Source organism: Falco naumanni, chromosome 6 (assembly GCF_017639655.2).
Source record: "Falco naumanni isolate bFalNau1 chromosome 6, bFalNau1.pat, whole genome shotgun sequence".
NCBI lineage: Eukaryota > Metazoa > Chordata > Aves > Falconiformes > Falconidae > Falco > Falco naumanni.
The window spans coordinates 18,819,040-18,837,856 of NC_054059.1; the positions used below are offsets into that span (position 1 = coordinate 18,819,040).

General features: G+C 42.7%; 1 protein-coding gene across 4 annotated transcripts in view; it reads right to left on the minus strand.

Moving 5' to 3' along the window:
* The window catches only part of LRRC1 (leucine rich repeat containing 1), a 235,355-nt gene that overhangs the window by 121,863 nt on the left and 94,675 nt on the right, over positions 1-18,817 (minus strand). Inside the window, exon 19 of one of the 4 annotated variants that reach the window (XM_040598664.1) lies at positions 6,540-7,136. The exons of the other annotated variants lie outside the window; for them this stretch is intronic. Within the exon in view, the coding sequence (XP_040454598.1) occupies positions 6,984-7,136 (153 nt within the window). The 3' untranslated portion in view covers positions 6,540-6,983. Of the gene's footprint in view, positions 1-6,539; positions 7,137-18,817 lie in introns of those variants that run through there. 4 annotated transcript variants of the gene reach the window in all.

Below are 18,817 nucleotides of genomic sequence, written 5' to 3' on the forward strand. Positions count from 1 at the left end.
TGGAGATTATTGAGCAAGTAAAACGACACATATGATTAGCTGGCATCAAATGTTGTTACATAGAGTCAGAAAGCGTACAGAACAGTATTTTAAAGTGGTGTTTCAGCATGACTATTGATCTTTCCCTGTTGAGTAGCCGGGAGTGAGCTATCCTAATACATGCTCGTGTAGACTGTACTCTCCTAATATCAGAACATGACATCTTCTTGGATTTTCGAAATGCAGAAAGAATTGCAAAACTTTCAGCAGGCACTATGAGCACTCCTACCTACAAGAAATGACCAGCGAGAATCTAAAATGGAGCTAATGCCTATACAGATGGTGGTTGCAGAGTCTGTTAGTTGACTGCAGAAGAATAACCTGGCTCTGGTTTACAACGACAAAGTCAGGAGGCCAATATTAGAAACTGCAGTGCTGGGGGAACCTCTTGACGACGGCTTTGCTGTGGATGCCAAGGTTTATAACACACCCTTCGGTTGCCACATCAACTGGGCTCATACGGTCTCAGGGGTGATTCACACGAAGGTTGGCTCTGCGTGTACCAGCAAGGGAAGGGGAAGCACAACGACACAAAATCACACAGAAAATGTTTGCTACTGTTAAATAAGAATGTGCTCTCTGGTCGATCTGTGGTTCCTTAAGAAACATGTAGCCCTTTGTAAATCTGGCAGGCACCTCACTAAATCCCTAGTAAAGAAAACACACATCGTTTTCCTCTCTTCCTCTCTTTTCACAATACTGAAAGAAGACCCTTCTCAAATAAATGAACAAATAAATAAATAAATTGCCACAAAAACCTTTTTCATCTATCATTTTCCAATTGCCTTTGTGGAAATTACAGTCAAAACTAGGCACTCTCTTTTTTTCTTGATAGATGCTATACTCACGTGATCTTTAGAGCCTTGGATAGGAAGAAGACAGCCAAAGAAGTTGTCAAACAACAGTCTATACAGTTTACATATGAAAAGTTGACCAAGAAAACCCAAAAAATCTTAGAGTGCTCCTGTTCTGAAACATTCTTCAGAATAAAGAAAAAGTTGCTCCAGCTACAATTAATTGTCCTTAGTCTCTCTTTTTCAGATGTGTAAGGCAGGCAGCAAAAAAGTAAATGTTGCAACGCAAACACAAAGAACCAGTCACAACTACAAGGGCTACTATAGTAGAGGGAATAAATATGAGCTTGATGTCACAAGGGTAAAAATACACCCCACTGTGTCTCCTGGAAGTGCTGGGATAAAAGGAACAAGAGCAAGTGACACGATACCCAGAGAAAAGCTATAGTTTTGCTGTGCTCTTCAGCAGGAAGGCAAACAGTATTAAGAAGTTCGTATCTCCAAAATCTTTTCTGTGAGGCTGAAACTTATCCCTGTGGCCAGGGACACACATAATGCTTTGCACCACTTAACGTCCTCAAAGGAGGTCTTCAGTGGGATCCAAACAGCAGCTTACACTACTCTGCTGCTTACATTACTGACTTACTGCAGCACAGGTGAAAAACCTGAAGCACCTCTGCTCCCACTAACTTGTCGGTTTGCAATGGTTTTGAATCACAGACAAGGACTGGAGCATCTCAGGTGGGCACGTTTAGCTGTGCGCGCTCGGTGCGCTCCCCACCCAGCCCTGTCCCACCAGTGACTGGGATACCCCAGCTGTCGGCAGTTTCCCAAACGGCAGCTCCCCGGGGGGTCGCTCCCCCCTCGTGCTGGGGAATACCTGTGTCGGTAAAAGAGCAGGCTGTCACTGGTGCAATGAACCAGCAATGCAGGACTTGAGACATACGTCCATACAGAGTTACACCCGCATGGCAGATTTTATCTGGAGTTTATGCTTTCTGTAACCTAGCACTCACACTAAATACCCTAAAACTTAATCTTCAATCACATTTATACTCTCTATTTCTAGGGTCTTATACTGTTTTCATGTATCAGCAAACCCATGTGAATGTGAAAGGCAATCACTACAGAAAGACCCAACGAAGTGACCGTGAAGTGACTTTACTCATAATAACTTCAACATAAGATGCTGATGAGAGTATGCAGTTTTACAAGGGGGTTTTCCATTAACATTCTTGTAAAGGTGTCTAATAGCACTCACATGAAAAAAAAAACAACCAAAAAACTCCTTCCCCTTCTACTGTGTGGCTGCTACAGCCTGAACAGAAAATTCCATAAAAATCCAGGGAGGGGAGGGAAAGTGAAAAGTAAAACACTGGGATAGGGAAAGACCTAATTACTCTATTTCTCATGAATGGAAATTCGTATTCTAGATGTATCATGCTGCTGACTGTGCAAGTTCTAGTGAGCTGGAGCAGACTGCTTTGGAGATGGGCACAGGGGAGCAAGAAGCTAAGAATGCAACAGAATACAACACCAAACTTCATGACATTGTGTTGAAATCAGAGAGCACAAGAAACACGGGATGCAAGCTCTTCTGTAGCCTGGATGTTAATACATAAGGACCCTGGAGATTGCACAAAAAGGCTGACAGCACCTTGTTATCTAACATGGCCTGCTCAGCATGACATATTAACACTAAACCTGAGGAAACATCATGACCCAAACCACATTAGAATTTGGTTTTATATAATTATGGGAGTACATTTCTTATTCCTACACAGAAATAGTAGTTATTCTATTCCAAGGACTCTCTAAAACACTGTTAGTAACTGTGTATTTCCTGTTCTACTTTGCAAGGGGCATAGTAAACAGGTGCTAAGTAAAAAGCATGTTCTAGACACTGCCTAAATTACTGTGCTATTTTCAATTACTTCTTTGTATTACAGTCACTGGTCTCTTGACACCTGTTTTGCTTCTCAGAGCAGGACCTAACAGGAGGCCAGGAGATTAAACTAATGAAGAGGGAGGGTTGTTTGTTGGTTTCTTTTGTAAAAGCCAAGTACTCAATATCCAAAATAGTAGTATTGTGTAAATAAACCGTTTAAGCAGATGCATTTTATGTCTTGGTGTCTGCTGTTCCTGAGAAGGACGCAAGTGACTGTCATGGTGTTTGTGTGTCACTCTCAGCTGTGTTTTCACTCATGCCACTACTGCAATTCTTTTACTTTGCACTTTTTTCATTTTCAGCCTGACTTGGCTGCAGCCCAGGGATGCCTGCCAATGATTGTATCACACGTCATACATCTGCACCACTTCCTTCTTAAGCTGGTAGCTTTTATTTGCTCAGCATCAGACCACCGTAAGCATTTAACAGTCAGAAGTATTCATTCTGTCCCTGATGTGCTCAATACTCAGTTGAAAGCCACCTACATAAGTCACATATACCAGTTAAAAAACCTAAGACTAATACACAAAGCACATCCACAGTGATTTTTAGAGGGCTGATATGGACACAATTTCTGTCCCACACTTAAAACAAGTCAAAAAGTTAAAAGATAAAACAAGGGCAAAACTCAGTCGGCTCCCTCACTACTGGTAACCACCAGTCCAGCAGAAGCCACAGGTTAAGCTTTCCAGGTTATTTCTGCTGCCCACCCTTCCCTCAGCCCCAGCGTGCCAGAGCAGCAAGCATCCTCTACATTACTCCAGCACGTCCACCCAAGGTCACATGCACATGCCTGGAAACATCAGGACCTCGGCAGCATTTCTAGCTGCTATTTCATGACACGTTCCTTGCAGAAATGAAGAGCATGACGGAGCTGCCGGGACTGTATACGGAGCAGGCTTACCTTCCAGGCGGCTGGGAGCCGAGGGCGGGAAGCTGATCCTTAGGAGAGGAGGGTCCACATTCCTGCCGCGGCACCCGGCAGCTGCTGCTGTCGCTCCCTGGTCCAGCTCGCTGGCTCTGCGGGAACTGAGGCAGCAGGCGTGGAAAAAGAGGGAAACACCAACAGGCGCAGCGAGTCTCTGCTTTGCATGTGAGGAAGCAGAGCCTTACATGTCACGTACGGGGAGCAGGAGGCTCCTTGACAAATTTTCTCCAAAGGGGCAAGTCTGAATATGTTTGAGGATAAAAACAAGGAAAGTTATTTCAACATTACAAGAAATTGATTCTGAGAGCTCCGAGCTTTCTCTGGTATGGCACTCCATGGAAGCTGTAAGTGCTTTCTTCTCTTCACAGGTCTTTTAACTCAATTGTGTTAAAGTGGGCTACCCTTGTGCTGGCAAGGTCCTGCACCTGGTGTCCTGCAGGAGTACAGACAGCAGTGGGACAACTAACCTCTTTTCTGTTGGACGTCCGTTGCTTCAGCTATATACACATGATGTCCCTGAATATTACTGCTGTATCCCAGCAAACCAAATTATCACAGGCTGTAAAATGCATTTCAATAGATGCATCACAAAAGAAAAGTTCCCTCCCCTATTCAGTGGTACCATTTGCCTTGCCTTCTTCCACAATGATGGATGTGGCAATGATGAGACCTGGCTAACAAAATACACTGGGAAAACATTAAATACCTTCTTAGTTATCTTTAACTGATGTGGCAGCTGGGAATGAGGAGAAGCCAGTTGGGCACGGAAAACAAGTGACTGCTCCATGGGCAGATAGTGGGCTTTTTCTAGGCACCACCCATGTCAGCAGGAAGCGAGAGCATGGGATACGAGCTGTCATTAACAGACCAACTCCCTTTGTGCCTTTTCCATTTCTGTCTCTGCCCACTCTTACCAAACACCAAACCTCAAAAAGAGACATTACTCAGTGCTGATAAGGACACTAGCATCTGCCCTCCACCTCTGCCCTCTTTTGCAGAAAAGTGCAATGCAATCACCTGCCCCAACATTTTCTGTTTAAGCAAAGCCTGAATAAATGTCTAGCAGAAGCTTTGACTGGTATCTTTTCCAGAGTTGCCTGTCCATTTACAAAATTATTTGGGTTCATTCATCAACTTGTGTTCCATTTTTTCCACAAAGAGTGTTACCATCATACATTTATACCCACAGCAAAAATCTCTACACTGCAATAGGAAATTTGCCTTGAAAACAAATGCAGTTGACAAGGACAGATAAAAGATCCAAGTGCTTAAAAGCTATCTGGATGCTGAGAGCATTTGGTTAAGAACACATAATTTTGATAGCAAACATTTTGACTTCCAAGACCTATTAAAGAATCTCAAACACACACTTGTGCATGAGGAGGAAAAAGAAGGAAAATACAGAGTTCGTATCAGAAGTCCTACTTTATTTCACTAACTCTCAACTACAACTTATTCTGCAGCCCAGGGCTGGTTTACGACAGCAGAATGAGTTCACTTTTTCTGTAGTCTAGTAATACATAATAAAGCATTACTAAACCATATGTTAATAGCTGGATTGCCAAAGTGTTTATGGTTTCTGAGGTGGTTGATATTGATATTTTTTACAATATGCACTGATCAAACATTAAGTCATGGAGGAAGAACCCTGTTTATTTTGGAGGATGAAAAGGGATGAGAAGCAAATATTCTTTTAAGTAATTTCATTTATCAATATCATTTAAGCCAATTCAAATTGAAATGTTTATACACATAATGCAGTACGTATTATTAAAGCCATAGCAGATTCTAAAGTAATGTTCATTTTGTAAATGAATGAAAACTAGTTTAATATTCCTATTGCTGATATATTATCTTCAATTAAAATTGTAATGTACAAGATAATAAAAAAGCCACAGCGGATGCAGTTGAGAGGCAAGAGAAATCCTGATATCATAATCTTATTGCAAACCTATCTTTTCAAAATAAAACATTCCTTTTACCAGTAGGAGATATTGTTCTAACTGTAACAGACATACTCTCCTGGGAACTTCGGAATTCCTGAAAAGCCAGTTACCGGCATTCATTCAAGCAAAATATGAATGATCACCTGAGAAAAATTTAAGAATGTGAGTAAAAGATGAGAATTTACCAGGTCACTGAGTTGTGCCATATTATATTTACAGGAAAAGAAACCATATATACATCATAAAAAACATCTATGCACACTTGATGCACACGAAAAAAAGTCATGACATCCCAGTCTAGCAAGGCCAGACCTTACCTGAGTTAAGGCAGCACCATGGAACCCCAAATAAAGAACAATCCCCAAAGGTTCTCGTTAAGCACCTCAAAATGTATTAGAAACCTGAATAGCAGCGAAGAGAATAAAGAACGCTATTGCACAAGAATATTTGCTCTTAAATGCGTACCTTATACACACACACATGTGCGCATACACACACATATATAAATCTATACACAAAATACTGGCATGTCAGAGTAAGGCAAATTTAAGGTATTCTGGTTATATGCAAGTCAGGAGAAGAAATAAAAGTGTCTCAATTCCTCAAGCATAAGAAATTGCTTCTTAATTCAATCTCAGGTGCATAGTTGCATAAGATGCCTTCTGCATTTAGATCTAATAAAATGTAATTTACAGGTCCTGTTCAAATCTGATATACCTTTGTATTACTGATACACCTGGAGAAACTACTCTTAATTACGCTAGAGTGAGATACAGAATTCCAATGGAAATAACATTTCTCTACAGGGAAAAAAAAAACAGCACTATTTAAAAGACAGAAAAGGATTTTTTTATTCTCATAGAAAACCACATCAAAAGGGACAATTCAAAGGAATCTGGGGGTAGACAAAAAGGTGAGCTATATAGACAAAGCATGGGCACAAGATTTAAAAGAAACAACCCAAACTATACTATTGTTTTCAGTGTGTTTCCAAATGGGTGAAGTACCTTCTGAATAAAAAAAATGACCTGCTTTTTTCAGCATTGTGTTTAGGTGCTGTAGGATGCCTTTACAAGTCACTGTTGAAACACGTGGTGTCATTCACATAACCTCACCCAGTTCGTTTTGTTTCACGTGCACAGGTTCTGGCCAAAGGGAAGTTCAAGGCAAAGAAATACAACCATGGGTTTTACTCCCTCAGCTCAAATCCATCCTCCATGTAACGGTTTTCCATAGAAATAAGGCATAGCGGTTCAAGTACTACATTAAATATAATCAAAAAACGGGAAAGAAAACCACCCATGAATTCTTTCCAGAAAAGTACTTTATTAGGGAGGATAAAAAGCACTGTTCAGACAGTCCGAATAGGCATGGCCTTCTGCGCTGTCGGGCTCCTCGGGCTCAAAGTCATCCGGGTCTGGGGGCAACTGGTCGGTATCTTCATCGGAAGTGGAAGGGCGCGTGAGGATTATCCGAGGGATCTTCAGCAAGATGTGAAAGATTTCAGAGAAAAGAGTCAGATCAAGAGCAGGGAAGTGTTTAAAGGGGGCATGTTAAAGGTACAGGGGAAAAGCGGGTGATGAGAAAAACATGTGAGAGGTGTAACACCACAGGGCTTCATAGCACCATAGAACTGTTTATGTTGGAAAAGATGTTTAAGATCATCGAGTCCAACCGTTAACCTAGCACTGCCAAGTCCACCACTAAACCACATCCCTAAGTGCCATATCCACACATCTTTTAAACACATCCAGGGATGGTGACTCTCATGTGCAGCCTGTTCCAATGGTTGACAACCCTTTTGGGGAAGAAAATTTTCCTTATACCAAACCTAAACCTCTCCAGGTGCAGCTTCAGGACATTCCCTCTTGTCCTGTTGCTCGTTACTTGGGAGAAGAGACTGACACCCACCTCATTAAACATCCTTCCAGATAGCTGTAGAGAGCAATAAGATCCCCCCAAGCGCCCTCCTCTCCAGGCTAAACAACTCCAGTTCCCTCAGCCGCTCCTCATACGAATTGTTTTCCAGACCCTTCACCAGTTTTGTTGCCCTTCTCTGGACACGCTCCAGCACCTCAATGTCTTGTACCGAGGGGCCCCAAACTGAACACAGGATTCGAGGTGTGGCCTCACCAGTGCCGAGTACAGGGGGATGATCACTTCCCTAGTCCTGCTGGCCACAGTGTTTCTGACACAAGCCAGGGTGCTATTGGCCTTCTTGGCCACCTGGGCACACTCTTCCATGAGGCAGCTTTCCAGCCACTCTTCCCCAAGCTCATAGTGTTGCATGGGGTTGCTGTGACCCAGGTGCAGGACCTGGCACTTCTCTTTGCTGAATCTCATACAACTGGCCTCAGCCCATCAACCCAGCCTGTCCAGATCCCTCTGCAGAGCCTTCCTACCCTCAAGCAGATATCAACACTCCCCCACAACTTGGTGCCATCTGCAAACTTACTGAGGGTGCACTTGATCCCTTCCTCCACATCACTGATAAAGATATTAAACAGAACTGGCCCCAGTACCGAGCCCTGGAGAACACCACTTGTGACCAGCCACCAAATAGACTGAACTCCATTCACAGGCTCGGCCATCCAGCCAGTTTTTCACACAGTAACATTATGTCCATCCAAACCATGAGCAGCCAGTTTCTCCAGGAGAATGATGTGGGAAACGGTGTCAAAGGCTTTACTAAAGTCTAGGTAGGCAACATCCACAGTCTTTCCCTCATCTGCTAAGTGGGTCACCTTGTCATACAAGGAGATCAGGTTAGTCAAGCAGGACCTGCCTTTCCTAAACCCATGCTGACTGGGCCTTATCTGCCGGTTGTCCTGCATGTGCTGTATGATGGCACTCCGGATGATCTGCTCCGTAACCTTCCCCAGCACTGAGTTCAGGCTGACAGGCCTGTAGTTCCCTGGATCCCCCTTCTGGCCCCTCTTGTCAATGGGCATCACGCTGGCTAACTGCCACGCAGCTGGGACCTCCCCGGTCAGCCAGGACGGCTGATGAATGATCGCAAGTGGCTCGGTGAACACGTCCGCCAGCTCCCTCGGTACCCTTGGGTGGATCCCATCCAGCCCCATGGACTTGTGTGTGTCTGAGTGGTGTAGCAGGTTTCGGACCATCTCCCCTTGGATTATGGGGGCTTCACGCTGCTCCCCGTCCCTGTCGTCCAGCTCAGGGGGCTGGGTACCTGGAGGACAACTGGTCTTGCTATTAAGGACTGAGGCAAAGAAGGCATTAAGTACCTCAGCCTTTTCCTCATCCTTTGTCTCTGTGTTTCCCCCACATCCAATAACGATGGAAATTCTCCCTAGCCCTCCTTTTGTTTCATTTTGTTTTCAGCTTCCTGACAGGGAAATTGTTCTATGCCAAAAATGCATTCATCATTAAAGCCAAATTGAGATGAATTGCTTTTCCTCTCATTAGCTAATCTAAACAAACAAACAAAAAGAACCCTTCCATAGAAAAAACAAAAACAAAAAAAGAAGATAAAAAATCTTTAAAAATATTTAAGTATGTATATGAAAAATATACATCTATTTTTATTTAACTTCATTATTCATTAAATACTGCACCTGAAAGCAACAAAGGATTAATTAAGGATCAGAGAGCATATCAATTATTGATCTTTGAAAAAATTACATATTTTGGCTTTTTTACTGACAAAATACATTTAAGGGAAACATTAAGACATAATATCAATGTGTAAATTCATTAGTTGATAAATATGCATACATGGATTTGATTCAAATCAGTTTTTTTGGCCAAGAACTTTGTGTTCTTTGAGAACTACATTGTAATGATTTAAAATTAATTTAAATGTTGTAACTGAGAAAAGAGGAGAATGCCAGCTTCTTTATGTATAGCCAAATAACGTATCAGTAATCGTTTGTATCAATGAATGGATTATTACAAGTTTAACTCTGATGCACAAAGTCATCCTAAGTTACTAATTTTCAAAAAAAATTAAACATGTAATGAAAATAGATATAATAGTGAGTCGATATATCTAAGGAGCAGGTAATACAGTAACGTGTAATATATAAAATGTCCACCTTACCATTAGTCTGAAAATTTTCAGGGAAGGTAGTATTTCTTATTTATCAGTTACTTTGTTTCATTTCTTCACACTTTATAAGAATGTTTAATGCTGACGCTACACAGTTCAATCGTTTACATATTATTTCTTTGCTATGCATTATTTCATTTCAGAAATTACACAAGCACATAGATGCTTCATGGCTGTTCAGCTAGCCAGCCGGTAGGTTTCCGCATTGAAATAATATTAATCATTCCACAGGCTTCCCCGACTGCAGTAGCTCTGACACCACTAATTGCTGGGGGGCCTGGCACCCCCTTGGCTCCCAGGCAGGCACGCTGCATGCAGGTACCCCAGCGCAGGTGTCAGTCCAGAGCTAAATCTCACACATGATAGCATTAAACTCACTTAAAAATCAGGTATAAATCCAGTTATATTCCTTGGTGTATTGAATGTCCAATTATCTTTCTCTCCCACCCCCCCACCCCCCACCCCCCTTTGCTTAGACTAAATAGTACACATTTCTGGAAGATTTAAATAACCTATATAGATTTTAAGTACTGGCCAAGTTAACAACTCCTAAGAAGATTTGCTTCTGTCATGCACACCTGACAGCATTTGTAAACTTTCCATGCACTGGATATTTCTCTTGGCTCTGTTAATTGCTGAAAGGTGTTTCTTTCTTAATGATAAGCAGCAGCCAAGCTGCTTTGTGCTACAACAAATGCACATCCTATACATACAGATGACATATCATATATTGAAATTCTGCCACCTCGAGAACTAGTGTGGAGGTCTATGCCCTATCTGAAGTTACCTGCAGAAATATCCAGGATGAGGCTTTGCGTTTCATTGAGCTGTCTGTTCAAAGCTCAGGGAAGACCCTTCTTTGTGTCCTGTGCCACTCAAAAATAGACATGTGTGCATTTCCCCAAGACCAGGCATGTGTTTCATTAGCAAGTATGAAGGAAGACTCACCAGTACTTCTTTTTTCCTCTTGAAGGATAGCCCTTAGCCATTTTGAATGTCAGTTACTGAAATACTCTTTTTCAGCCTGGTTTCTACTCCCCAGTGATCCCACTTGTAAGGAATTGAATCAATTCTCTAAAAAAAGCTTTTCCTCAAAACATTTCACAACTTTTGGAGCCTGATTCTTGCATACTATCTTTCAAATATTACAATGGGACTAAGTCTTACAATCACAAAGTGAATTTAATTGATGAAATGCAGAATGGAAAAAAAAGTTCTAGCTGTCAGAGAGGCATAACCCTAAAAACTTAAAATAAGAACACAAAGTTCTAGCGGGATATTTCAGTCCACCACTACACTCAAACATACACACTCGAGAGTTTTGATCTGGCACAAAGGTTCTTTGGAGACATATTTTTTAGGCAGTCTGAAATGCTCTTTAATTCAGAAACCATTATTCATTTTAATTATCACCAAAAAAATTAGTCCTCCATTTTTTTTCTTTTTTAGTTAATTATCTGCATCTGAAAGAAACATAAATCTGAGATTGTAACAATACTGCTGGAGGAACAAATCCCACAGGATGCTCAGTTCTGGCACGAATACTCTTTCACATGTCTCCCCTATGTTCAATACACTGCAAGCTGTAGTTAGGCTTTCACAACTTCCCCCAAAACCCACCTTGTTTCCTTGATGACGCACTCTCCTACGCCCATGGTCTGAAAGCCTGCACACCTCTAGCACCTGAGCTGTGGCAGAGCCTCTGGAGGACACCCCCTCCATGCCTGCAGCATGACCCTGCTCCCAACAGCCCCGGTTGGGCTCCCCATTAGATGACTGCCTGCCCATCAGTTCATGCTCATCCAACATTTCTGTGGAAATTGTTTCAACTGCTTCCATGAAATAAGTGGTGCTGGGGGAAACCTCTCATCTAATCTTTAATGCTGCTGCAGATAAAGAGGAAATGGCACCAGATGACAGACCAACTTCCTACAGCAGAGGCTGAATAGCATCTCAGCCCAGAAGTGCTGCAAAGGCCGGACACACCTGCACTCCCGAGAGGAGAACGGGCTCAGCTCTGACCTAGAGTAGTCCCTTTGTATCCTCTCAAGGCAGGTGAAATCTTGCACATACACCCACTGATGCTGATGTGGAGAACATACTGCTGAGTTTCTCTAACAAGTCAATTATTCTGGCTCAAGTGCAGGCATATGCTGTGTCCCTCTGCTTTCTGCACATCTCCCTGCCCACTCTCCCTCTGAAACTCCATGTGAGCCCATACTGCTGCTGTCCCCAAACCCACCGCTGCTCCTTCCTCTGCAGCCAATTGTCCCACTCTGCACCCACACACACACCCTGATGTGGAGGAGCCCTGTTTTCCTCTCAGCTGAATCATAGGTACCAATGGCAAAACAACTCTTGGTTGTCAATTGTGCCACCTATGCAATTGCAACTTGAGAGCAAACCCAATTAAGTAACAGAGTATGCGTTTGTACAAGGTCTAAATTCAGCAACAAGAGGCTGAGGCCTCTACTAGCATCTTTCTCTCTCCTAGTATGAAAAATTATCCATGAATCTCCTTTAAAATGAAAAAACAAAATGCAACACAAAATGGATGTAAGAAACACACATCACAATTCTAACCACAGTGGCCTTTCCATCTTCACCTACCTATCTCCCCTAGGAACCCAGCACTCTCCATCACTGTCTTCACATTCACCCTAGCTCCAGGAAAGTAACAAGCTAAGATTTATCAGCTTCCTTTCCTCTTCCAGTTCTGTTTTGTTTTTTTTTTTAAAAAAAAAAAAGTAACAAAACTCAAGAACTCTGAACTTGCATTATCTTTTGTTCCATTCTTTTCTCAAACTCAGTCCTTCTCTTCCTGGAATCCCAGGGGAATTTTACCCTTGCTTTCAGATTTCCATGCTTATCTTCATTGACCACAGCTTTACCCTATTAAATAGACAAGTTTTGTTCTTGGAGCTTTTCTTTAATATTCATGTTTGAATGTACATTTCCTGCTGCATCACAACTGAGGGAAAAGAGGAGGACAGATTTCATGTGCAAAAAATACAATCACAGCAAAGAGGAAGCAAACTATTTCCACTGCCCATTATAGCCAGGGCAAGACAGAGACATTTAGGATGGAAACAAGGAAAACCTTTCCAACACAGGCAGCTGAGCTGAGTTGTTTGCCTAAGGCATGTGGGAAGGTGTGGAATTTCCATCAACTTCTACAACTTCAGAAGTTGATCCTGGTGTAGGAGAATAGATTATCCAGGAGCCTGTGCTGTTCCACTGTTTTACTCCACTATTTTTTTACTGAATGGTGGCTGCACTTGTTTAAAATATTTCTGTTGAAATCACAAAGTCCTCCTACTCACTTTCCACCATCATGCACTCATTATTAAAATAATACTTAAAGTACCAGTCAATCCCAAACCATCAAAATATGTAGAATATACACATAGAAATATGTATGATTAATCCTTTGAAACAGGTTATTATTTTCCTTTTTTTTCCCCAAAATTACATTTTCAGTGCCTAAAAAGTAAATTTTGCAAAAGATGTGTCCTTTACCAAACCCAGTGTGTTCACTGTTGGAACTTCTTTCACTACCTTCTTTGCATCTTTCTCATACTTTGTCAACATAAACACTAAGACTACAGACACTAAAAAGATTCGTTATAAAATTTTATTTTTGCTTAAATCAGGCATAGCTAAAAATCAAATTATTTCAGACACTCTCGTTTAATGGAATTACCACCCTCTGCTGAAAGATGTCATTCCTCAACTGAAGCACAGGCACAAGCTGCCTGTGCACTCCTAGTCCGCTGCAAGAAGCACTAAAACAAACCCATCTAAATAACCTGGGGCAATTCAGCTGCAGTACTGGCTGCAAAAACTCTTTCACATTGAAACAGGATAGGAACAAACCCACAACTAGAACTAGCTATGATGCTTCAGATGAAAGCATCTTCTTCAAGCATGATAAATGAGATGTCCTGCCAACAGGTTAACATCCAGTAATTTTTAATTTCCAGTCGTGCACGTGTGCTTTCCTTTTACACTTCCAATAAAAATGGTTGTCCAAAAAGTTGCAGAACAGTCCATAAAGGACAATTAATTATGTCCTTTTATAACTTTTTCAAAACCAAAACCAAACAGAACAATATAAGCCTTCCCCTTCCCTTGGCCTCCCCCCTCACAGATCCAGGCTCCAGCCTTAGCAGAAGGAAGTTCTCAAGGCAAGAGTCACAGCTAAAGCCCAAGCTTCACATGAAAGGCACAACCAGCTGCGACAGGGCAAAGCACAGCTGAGAGCAAGGCCAGCCGCTGGGGAGAGCGCCTACAAATCTGAAGGTGATACAACACATGAAAAGCCCAAGTTTGAATGAATAAGGGCAGGGGAAAAGGATTTGGATTAGCCTTTTGGAAGAAAACCAGGCATACCTTTAACCCTAGTTCAAAGAGATCGCTTTCTGAAGAAAATATTCCCCAGCTAAAAAAAGCATCTAACAGGGAAGCCTGTCTAGTTCAACTCCATATATCTAAATAGTACATATTTTTGAAATTTGACTCAACAGCTGATTTTCACTGACACCAGTGCTCAGGCTAGTCCCTTCAGCTGGTGGAAACAGGGGAAAATAAAATAATCTCTCCGGTTGACAGCATTTACAGGGGTTTACACAAACCTCATAAACAATGTTATGATTTCATACTTAATTTTACCTTTTTTGTCATCACTGGTGGTGGCAGTAGTATTTTAGACTTGAACAACAGGAAATTCAGACTTCTCGCTAAACAATAAAAGCATACCTTTGCTAGATGCAAAAGGCTGCATTTGATAGTGACTGTTCATAGAAGAAACCACCTAAATCAAATTTAAAGTGAAGGAGAAAATTTAGTCCTGCCTAATAATGTTACACAGCTGGATTTTTAAATAACAGTTTTAAAAAGAAGATGCTAAAATGCATCCAACAAGAAGAGCAGAGAATAGGCTGGCCAACTGCTGCACAGTTCAGACCAAACTGGCATCTGGTAACTTTTTTAATTAAAGCAATGCGATGTTTCACTCCCAGAGACAGAGACAATGGATAAAAGCAACCTTCTCCCCAAAAGAAAACATACAGGATATACAAGTTAAAGAGGGAGAAACAGATCTAATTAATTCCTTGTGAATTTATTACCCACAAGCAACCTCACCACCAGGTGGGAAGCGGGTGAGGCAGCCAGGCTATGGCAGGAAAGGTGGCTGGGGCAGGGGGCAAGGCGGGCACGACAAGAACCATTTAATGTGCAGCTGCATGTATGCAACAACACGAATTTGCAAACCCTGCTGAGGGATTCAACACACCTTCCTTTTTATAGCACGTTATCAGGAACATTTTAACTGGCATGTGTTTTATGGTGCACCTCAGTGCTCCTGGACTCAGAAACCCCTGTCTGCATCCCTTTCCCTGGTGCGTTACAGTGCTGTTTCACTGCTTTAGAGGCCTGTGGCCAAATTCCAGGAATTGTGAAGTCAGATGGAGAGAGGTATAAACCTCTCCCACACCCTGGGGAAGATAAACCTATGGTCAGGCATGGATGAAGCACCTCATCGCACTGGGCAGCGGCAGACCTCTGCACAAGGAGAGCGCAGGGTGGCCTGTGCTGCTGCGCTCAGGCAGCGGCTGGCTCGTGACAGCACCTATCGCAGCTCGGCTGTAGGACAGGGCACTGCATCATCCAGTCCATCCTTATGCTCAGAATAGCTGTGCTGCTCTCAAGCACTGCCAAAGATTCGCACCTGAGCTCTGGCACTGTGTTTTTTTAATGTGCTGCCTTTGTTTTGCATGCAGCAGCCTGGTGAGGGCTCTGACCAAGGGCTACCCGAGCAGCTTGTCCCAATTTCACAAGCTCGTTGCTCTTCCCACATTAAGCCTGGTGATTTGCTCCAAAATGTAATTCAGCTGAGCACAATTTCCTGGAGTTTCCATGTACCAGGCAAGCACCACTGCAGGTGCTTTCCCCTAAAGTTTCCTCTGTGGGAATTTTCTAGAGATTGATATCTTTGAGGCCAGGTTTAAAACTGGGCATTTTCTCCACTTCTTATTGAGATAGCAAGAGAACACCTTGAATGTATTATCTGTCTCCCAGCGTGTAATGTACGTAACATTTGGGCACGTCACATTTAGAGTGAAGCTCCTCTCTGCTCCTCCTCTTCAGCATTCAGTGCCTCCCAAGGGCAATGCACAAGGCAAGGAAGGTGGAGTTCAGTTAAATTCACCATTGCATCTCACGGCAGACAAAAATGAAAGATCAACGTTCAGCATGTCGTATCTGCAATGCCATCATACATAAAAGGCTTTTATATGATACAAACTGCTTATGAGAATTGTCCTTGCTCCATTTCTTTCATCTTCTAATGTACCACTGGATAGTGACTTCCCTGACACTGGAGCCTGATACAAAGATTTTCATTCAAGTGCTTTCCGTGTAATCATTTATGGCCTGATGCTGTAAAAACACTGAAGAAAATGCATTGCTTTGATCACATTGAGAGACTTAAAAGAGACTGCCCCCATAAGCAGGGCTACTTATGACTGTTACCAACCCTCTGATTCCAAAGAACACTCATCGCTCCTGTGAAAAGCAGCGGTTGTACCTGAACACGGCCAGGAATTCAGAACAGCCTCCTCCCCTGCCAAATTCCAGCAGTCCACGAGGATGCCTTTCACATGGAGAGATGTTACTGATCATTTCTGTAATTGTTCAAATATTTATCCTCTTTTTTTTCCTCAAACAGAATGCTATGTCCTACAGCATGGCTCCAGGTGCCTTGCTTGAGTCTACTTGTCTCTTGTATGTATTTTTCCTTATATTGTCTGCAGTGCTTATATTGTCTACCATATGTTGGGTTTACTTTGTAGATTTTTTTTTTCTTTAACTTTGAGGTACTGGAATATGGTATCTTGAAAAGAACAATCAATGTCTTTTCTTTAAAGTTTTTTTCTTATGTAGCATTGTTAATTACAAGCTCTGCAAAATCCAAGAATTTGAAGTTTGAAGTGAGTCAGTTCTGACCAAGTCCTGTGAGAAAACTACTTACAAAGAAGAGAGGGGAAAAAAGATGCACCGTGCAAACAGAAACATTTGTTGAAGCAGGAATTTAATCCCAAATTCACAAAATTATTTCCCTAACCACTACACTATGGAGGTAAATACAGTGCCTATACCACTTTTATCTTTCATCCTGACTCAGGAATACTCAGTTACTTAGACAGAAGTCGAATCACACGAGCAGATGAAATGGAGAAGGAGATCACATGGCAGAGGGGTGCTTACACTCCGCTGAAGCTCACTTGATCAGAACAGGGTTAGCTAAGCCAACAGGGCTGCGCACAGGCTTCTTTGCAAATATGTACAAATGTGCACAAGATGCAAGGCAGTGAGGAGTCAGACTCCCAATTTCTAAAAATGACTTACCTTGTCAGAATAAAAAAAAATACAATAAAAATATCAACACCCTTACCTGACAAGATTAAGAGTCATGAAAATCTTTTGGAGAAGAGATAAAGCAGTTCTTCACAAAAAACTTGGAAGAATGAAATATTAGGTCATATGGTGTTATGGGAACAGGTCAATCAAACACTGTACTTGAGCAAGGTCTCTGTCTTTTGAAACAAGTTTCAGAAGAAATCTGTCTTTGTTGATGACAGGAACATTCCGAATCCCACTTCAGCTGTCGTCTTTTATAGTGCTTCTCTGCCTGAGTATTCTACTGGTTTTGCTTTTAAAATTGAAAAATTTAAGACAATGACTGAAGAAACAAGAAAGAAGTCTTATTGTGTTAAATTGTAGGATTACAGTTTTCTCACATGGCTAAAACTAACCTGAGGAGATGAATAAAGAAAGGATTCAATACTTAGATTTCTGCAGATTTGTAACTGGTATAAGTGCATCAAGTCTTTTTCCTGAAGTCTTTATCAGCTGGAAATGAAGAAGACAGATTTGCTGGGATTCTCATACATGTAAGGTTTCTCATGACTTGCACTGAAACAACATGGGAGAAAGGCAGAAAAACAGCAACCTACGTATCGTGGGAGCACGGTGCATGCTATTCACTTTCTGTGGGCACAGGAGCATTTCTCTTTGATATCCATTACAGTTTCTAGTATACCAAAGTTGTCTGTTTTCAAAATGTATTTAGGAACATGCCGTATATGCTGAGGGAACTGGCAGACGTTATTTCCAAGCCACTCTCCATCATCTTCCCAAGTTCACAGAGGACAGGAGAGGTGCCTGAGGACTACAGGAAAGCCAATGTCACTCCAGCCTTCAAAAAGGGCAAGAAGGAGGATCCAGGAAACTACAGGCCAGTCAGCCTCACCTCCATCCCTGGAAAGGTGATGGAACAGCTCATCCTGGAGGTCATCTTGAAGCATGTGTACGAAAAAAAGGTTATCGGGAGTAGCCAGCATGGATTCACCAAGGAGAAATCATGCCTGACCAACCTGATAATAAGCTCAGGAAGTGTGGGTGAGATGTGTGGACAGCGAGGTGGATTGAGAACTGGCAGAACAGCAGAGCTCAGAGGGTTGTGATCAGCAGCACAGAGTCTAACTGGAGGCCTGTAGCTCACGGTGTTCCCCAGGGGTCTCTACTGGGTCCAGTCCTGTCAACTTGTTCATCAGCGACCTGGATGAAGGGACAGTGTCCCCTCAGCACGTTTGCTGGTGATACAGAACTGGGAGCAGTGGCTGAGACCCCAGCAGGCTGCGCTGCCATTCAGCGAGACCTGGGCAGGCTGGGGAGCTGGGCGGAGAGGGACCTCATGGAGTTCAACAAAGGCAACTGTAGGGTCCTGCCCCTGGGCAGGAATAACCCCCCGCACCAGTACAGGCTGGGGCTGGCCTGCTGGAAGGCAGCTCTGCAGAGAAGGACCTGGGAGTTCTGGTGAACAGCAAGGTGGCCATGAGCCAGCAGTGTGCCCTGGTGGCCAAGAAGGCCAATGGGACCCTGGGGTGCATTAGGAGAAGCGTGGCCAGCAGGTGGAGGGAGGTGATCCTGCCCCACTGCTCTGCCCTGGTGAGGCCACATCTGGGGTGCTGTGGCCAGTGCCTGGCTGCCCAGTTCAAGAGAGACTGGGAATTGCTGGAGAGGGCC